At 43.4% G+C, this 6784-nt stretch overlaps 1 protein-coding gene across 1 annotated transcript in view; it reads left to right on the top strand.

The window, feature by feature from the left end:
• The window catches only part of LOC107742750 (nuclear receptor corepressor 2-like), a 110415-nt gene that overhangs the window by 94737 nt on the left and 8894 nt on the right, over positions 1-6784 (top strand). Inside the window, exons 33-37 of the mRNA XM_016555787.1 lie at positions 2394-2645; positions 3780-3875; positions 3973-4209; positions 4801-4981; positions 5065-5597. Of these exons, the coding sequence (XP_016411273.1) occupies positions 2394-2645; positions 3780-3875; positions 3973-4209; positions 4801-4981; positions 5065-5597 (1299 nt within the window). The remainder of the gene's footprint in view (positions 1-2393; positions 2646-3779; positions 3876-3972; positions 4210-4800; positions 4982-5064; positions 5598-6784) is intronic.

The raw sequence follows: 6784 nt of genomic DNA on the forward strand, positions 1-6784 counted from the left end.
GTTTATCCTTTTTCCAGTTAACGTTCCTTCACCTGCCGTTTCTCTCTTTTGCAGGCTTGATTAGTCGAGCAATGCCTAACGAGCGCGATAGTCCTCATCTGCACCACATCCGTGGATCCATATCCCAAGGTCAGTATGATCTCAGAAACTCAGCCTCGACTGAACACCTTTAGCTCATACAAGCTCTTGCTCTTATTTCCTTTGTCTTACATTTTTTTCTCTCCCAGGAATCCCGCGGGATGACTGTCAGCGCCGGGAGGTTAAACAGATGAAAAGAGAGGGTTCCCCATCACCCCGTGGCCCTGGTCATCCCACTGACACTCTTAAATCACGTTCTCACGAGAGTATAGTGACCACCGTCAAAGAGGGAGGACGCTCCATCCACCTGATCCCTCCTGAGGGGGTTGTGATAGGCAAGCCTAAGGAGGGCTCAATCACCCAGGTGACTGGCTTTGATTTGTGTTTTCTTGGTATGGTAGGATATCTGACAAATACATTTTTTTGAAGACTGGAGTATTTGAATTTTTTGAAGACTGGAGTATTGATTTCTAAAAAGTAAGCTTTGAATCACAGGACCACATTTGAAAATATATTCAGAAATCCCGAAAGTACTACACTTTTCTTCCCATGTTTATTTCACAGAATATTTAGAGGTTTTGTCTGAAACTGCTGAAAATGCATAAGGGCTATAAATACTGAAATTTACAAAATTATGAGAACTAGGGTACATTTATGTACCTCTACAATAAAATAAAGGTGCCTGACAGAACAAATAAACCAGAGGTTCTAATGACCAAGTTTCTTCTGGATCAAAATCCTTACATTTGCCATACTATTAATTCTTTAATAGGTTGTTCATTAAATACATTCAAAAATATAAAGAAAATCCAAAAGTAACAAGACTTGATAAGATTCAAATGTTGCCTTTACAGTATACATTAAACATCAATACCACTCAACCCTCTGTCAAATTAACCGAATATTCACCAAATGTGTGTTCTACAGGGCACCCCTCTGAAACAAGAGCCTGTTGGCTCATCCAAGCGCCATGATGTGCGGTCCATCATCGCCAGCTCTCCTCGGCCTTACTCTGGAATGTCCTCTCATCTAGAGCTCAGGCCCGAGCACAGAGGGTCTGACAGGACCCGATATGAGGAGGTAGGGTGCAAATCACGACCCAGCGCTGTGGTCAGCACCCCCGGTTCTCTGTCCCGTACTTCTCCATTGGCACTTAGTGGAGAGCAGAGCAGCAGACCCCACCACAGTCCAGTGGGCTATGAAGATCACAAAAGATCCGGCTACCCTCCGCCCTCGCACAGAGCCTCTCCACTGTCCGGCAGAGAAACCTCACAGCGTGCACATGAAGGTATCATGTTCTACAAATCACTGGCTTTCAGGAGCTGGTGGTAGTTTGTATGGTGTTTAAATGTTGTTTCACTGTGTGTGACTTAGGCTCTAGTAAGGCCCAGCAGCAGGAGAGAAAAGCCACTCCCACCCCTCGAGAGGTGAGCTCCACTAAGTCTCCACTGGCAGTTGGTGAGCACACTGCGTCTTTGGCCTACGAGAGGATCCTGCAGGGGCTGGGAACGGATATGTACCGTGGCCAGATACCTCTACCATTTGACCCTGCAACTCTGCCCAGGGGAATCCCGATTGAGCCAGGTATTTGCAGTTTAGCAGCACAAATATTAGGGTGCAAATTGCCATTTTTATGGAATACTTGGAAATATCAGGGAACGTGTGATTTCCATACCAGGAAAATGTTATATATTTTTTTTCTTAAAATGTATAATGATATCAGGGTATTTCCCATTTTATTTATATATATTAAATGTGTTTAAAATTACATATATGCTACCTTTCAAAAGTTTGGGGTCAGTAAAAAAAGTTTTTAATTAGCATACTTATTTAGCAGAGATGCTTTAAGTTGATCAAAAGTGACAGTAAAGACATTTATAATGTTAGAAAAGATTTCTATTTTAAATAAATACTGTTCTTTTCAACTTCATATTTAAAGAATCCTGGAAAAATTAAGCTACACATCTGTTTTCAACATTGATAATAACACGTTTCTTAAGCACCAAATCAGCATACTAGAATGATTTCTGAAATATCTGAAGACTGGAGTATTGATTTCTGAAAATTAAGCTTTGAATCACAGGAATAAACCACATTTTAAAATATATTCAGATAGAAGACAGTTGTTTTAAATTGTATTAATTCACAATATAACTTTTTACTGTATTTTTGAACAGATAAATGCAGCCCTGGTGAACAAATTTGACTTGAACAAACTGACTCCAAACTTATATTTGAAAATAATTGTAGTATATCATGCATTATGTAATGTATTTGTCAGTTGGCTTTGACTTTGTTTCTTGTCTCCACAGCAGCGTATTACCTGCCCCGTCACCTGCCCCCTGGCCCTGGCTACCCTCACCACTACTCACCCTACCTGATCAGAGGTTTCCCTGAAACAGCAGCCCTGGAGAACAGACAAACGCTCTTCAACGACTACATTACCTCCCAGCAGATGCACCAGTGGCCAGCCGCTGCTGCCATGGCTGCCCAGAGACCCGACCTGCTCAGAGGCCTAACACCTCGAGAGCAGTCTCTTAACTTAGCCTACTCACCTACACCCAGAGGTGAGGGGTCCTTATAGGAGCTTTTGTCCTTGACATATTTTAAATCTTATAACGAAATAGAGCACAATTTAAAGGTGGGGTAAGCAATTTCTGGCAGCCAGTGTTGACATTTGAAATCACCAAAACAAACACGCCCCTACCCCAAAAGGGTCTCGCCCCTATTTTTATAGCTCCGCCCCACACATACGTACGCAACCCAGGCAACGATTAGTTCTGTGAAACAAAGCAAAACCAATGTTACACCGTGTCTACACCGGACGCGAGTGGCGCGGCGTGACAAAATACTATAGAACTCATTATAATCAATGATGTGAAACAAAGCAAAACCAATGTTACAAAACCAATGTGTCTACACCGGACGTGAATGGCGCGGCGCGACAAAATACTATAGAACTCGTAATCAGTGATGCTGTCTACACCATAGATATATATACATATCTATGGTCTACACTGGATGCGGCGCGACACGACACGGCACGACAAATCCCCGACAGAAAACTGCTGCTGCGTTCTATTTTTGACGTATTGACACAAATTTCAAATGATTTTCAACGGTCGCTTTGTCGGGTCCAGTGTACTAGACAGACTTTAGCTGTTGCGGCACAGACACGGTGTTTTACTCACCTATCGAGAAGAAACAAAGCAACCTCGGCATCCGATCGCAGGCCTTCCGCTCCTTGAGTTCTCTCCAGCGCTGGAAAGCTGATCCGATATTTACACGGGTCCTACTTCTTGCCTTAAGCCTTCTTTTGTTCCGCAGACGTTTTCCTCTTTTGTTTTTTATCCGCCATCTCTATCTTTCTGTCGCTCAGCTCGGCTAATGTCCATCCTGTGCACTGAATGCTCTCTCCATCATGAGTTGACACACCCCTTACTGCTGATTGGCTACAAGTTTGTTTTGCTAGTCGGCCCGAATCAGTTTTCTAAAGCGTTTTTGAAAAATCGCTTAACCCACCTTTAAGCCATTATTCACTGACAATTGCATGAGAGTTAGTAAACAATGGTATATTTAAAAAAGAAAAATTGAGAACTATTCCAAATAACCTGGTCATGTATCTGAATACAAAAATAAAAACAACATGTTACATACTTATGATAATCTGATGGACGTTAATTTTTTCCGTCCATTTGCAGGAACATCTGCCTCTCCCATGGATCGTATCACATACATCCCAGGAACCTCTCCAGCTTTTCCCAGCGGAGCCTACAACACATCTCCCATCTCACCAGGTACAAAGCAACACGCTCACTCAAACAAACAACATGGTGATTTAAAACAAATTTTCTTTATAAGTGTCATTCACTTTATACCTCTATCTCTCAACAGTGGGAGCCTCTCACATGAGCAAGATCCAAGGCAGTTCGACGTCCTCAGAGAGAGAAAGAGAACGGGAGAGGGAGAGAGAGAGGGAAAGAGAGCGGGATCGTGAGAGAGAGCGAGAGCGGGATCGAGAGAGGGACAGGGAACGAGACCGAGAGCGAGAGCGTGAGAAAGACAGGGACAGAGAAAGAGACAAGTCCCTCGGTCATGGTAACGTGGAACATGCCCCTATATGGAGACCAGGTGAGCGCCCTCACTGCGTTTTACTTTTAATGTGTACAGCCAATTTATGGAACGTCTTTATATTGTCGTCTTTGGGGGCTCTTTTCAGCAAATATTTATAGGATTAATTGTAATTAATTTAGCTAATTGACAGATTTTACAATTAACTTGATAAATCATTAACTGTTTTACAACTGTTATTTTAGAACCATTTATATAGTATTTATCAATGTTTAATTGACTTGTTTTTATATTTTCAGTTTTCTTTCTAATTTTAGTTTGTTTTTTTAGTTTATTTTAGTAATGTACTTTTGTCTTTTTTTATTAGTTTTTGAGGTTTTCAATTTCTATATAGCTTTAATTTAGTTTTATTTCAGTTTTAGTCCTTTTAGTATTTCAACTTTAACATATATTTTTCAGTTTTTCATCTGATATTTTTATATATTTTCATTTTCATATTTCATTTCAGCTTCATTTCAGTTTCCTAAAACACAGATTTACAGCTGCAATTATAATTGGATTCATATTGAGTTGTTCGGTGTCCGTGTACTTTAGCCAATAATCAATATGCAGATCAGCGTTGCTAAATGTCTGAACATTGTGTCCAAACAGGAGCACCAGAACAGGTGGGTGGCAGCAGCAGTTCTCGTCCCCAATCTCATCCATACAGTCACCAGTCGTCTCCGCTCTCCCCTCGTCCCCAGGACAGCCTGCAGCAGAGACCTAGTGTTCTGCACAACACCAGCTCAAAGAGCCTGCCCAATTCTGAGCACAACAGTCCCTCTGTGCTGCGGTGAGTCTCCACTGCTCAAACTGCTGCCTGATGGTAAGGCCAGTGAGATAAACAACAATTTGTTTACCTTTACCTTTCTTCAGGCCACCAGGATCTGCTCGCTACCAGGGCTTCAGTGGGCACCTTCGGTCTGGTCTAGCCAATGAGGGTTACCCATCCGGTACAGACTCAAACGCTAAAGATTCAAATAGAGATGGGGGCAAAAGCCATGGGCGTGGAGGTCTGCCCAAACATCAGGACCTTTCATCCTCTTCCAAGTCTGACCCCAAGCTGGCCAGCCCTGGTGCCGGTGGGTCATACCCCTCTCCGTACAGCCAGGCCCCTGGTGCCCACCTCGGTCTGCCCACAAGTCGAGGGCACCCCTTGCTGGCTTCCGAAAACAACAGCGGCAGCGGTTCCATCCCGTCCCGCGGTGGGGATGGCATCAGCAGCGCGTCAAGTAGGGAAAAGACTCAAAACAAAGTGATGTCCATACAGGAACACGAACTTCGAGCACTCGGTAAGACCACCATGACAGCGGCCAACTTCATAAACGCGATAATCATGCATCAAATTTCTTGTGATGCGGCGATGCCAGAGACTGGTGCGCTCGCGACCAACGGCACCTGTGATGGTAAGACGCTCTGGGACCTTTGGGCTGTTAACGCCACCTTCCCTCCCCTCCCTTTCCCTCCCTGTCATTCCTGTTCTCTACCAATCCACCCAACACCTTTCCATCCCTCCACCCTTCTTCTTCCCCTCCTGCGCCCCTGCCCCATCCCCACCCCCTTACGTCTGTGGCCTAGTGCACGCTTGTGGTGGTTGGCATTGATCAGAATCAACCCGGTTTCCATATTCTTTCGGTTTGGTTATTTTTGTTTTTTTGAATATGCTTCTACCTATTGCTTTTTATATTTTTTTGGCATCTGAAGCATTGCTTAAAGACCACCAAAGGTTTACCTCCCCTCTTGCATCACCTAAACCTATTTGACCGTTTGCCAAATCCAGATTTTGAGGGGAGATTCTGCACGTTTCAGTCCAAACTTCCACAAATGAATGTAGTGAAGCTCATTAAATGATTTGAGCTTCTGCTCTGTAATGGCCACAGGCGTATATCTTAGTGGACTGATAATTCACTCTACGCCCTAACGGTTCAGAATGACGTGTCTGGAGACAAGCTTTTCTAGACCACAGAGAGATCCTGAGGTGAACTTTAAGAGCTCAGTCATTCAACAGTCATGTGGTTGCTCATCGTTTCATAATGTCTTTATCGGCTTGCCTCTTGTGTTCCCCCTTTACCTCTTTTTTTTTTTTTAATTTGGGGAACGTTCCATAGATCTACATGTTTGCTTCCTGTTTCATTTCCTGTTTTGGAGGGAGGGCACTTTGGCACTTTGACAGTTTGATAGCTGCATGAAGCAAGCAAATTTGACAAATTATAGATAAAGAGGGTCAAGATGGATCTGGAGCTGAATGATTTTCAAGGTGTTTGGTTCTTAATGGTTGTTGAATATCTGGATTCTTCCACCATCTAATTGAATCTACAGTAGGGCTGCACGATAAATCGCATGCGATATTTAACGCGCATCTTGTCAGAAAAGCCGGTTCTGTACTCAGCGGTAAATCTCCATCACGTGCGTGCTTTCACGTTGAGCAGCATTAACTACACAGAGCCGTTGTTCTCTGACGAGCTGCGCAAAACCACGTTCATATTCGCGCGATTTTTTGCGCAGCTCGTCAGTGAACAACGGCGAACATTCCTAGTTTGGAACAACACAAGGGTGAGTAATTAATGACAGAATTTTCATTTTTGGGTGAACTAAC

Source organism: Sinocyclocheilus rhinocerous, unplaced genomic scaffold (genome assembly GCF_001515625.1).
Source record: "Sinocyclocheilus rhinocerous isolate Xijiao unplaced genomic scaffold, SAMN03320098_v1.1 scaffold2212, whole genome shotgun sequence".
Classification (NCBI taxonomy): Eukaryota; Metazoa; Chordata; class Actinopteri; order Cypriniformes; family Cyprinidae; genus Sinocyclocheilus; species Sinocyclocheilus rhinocerous.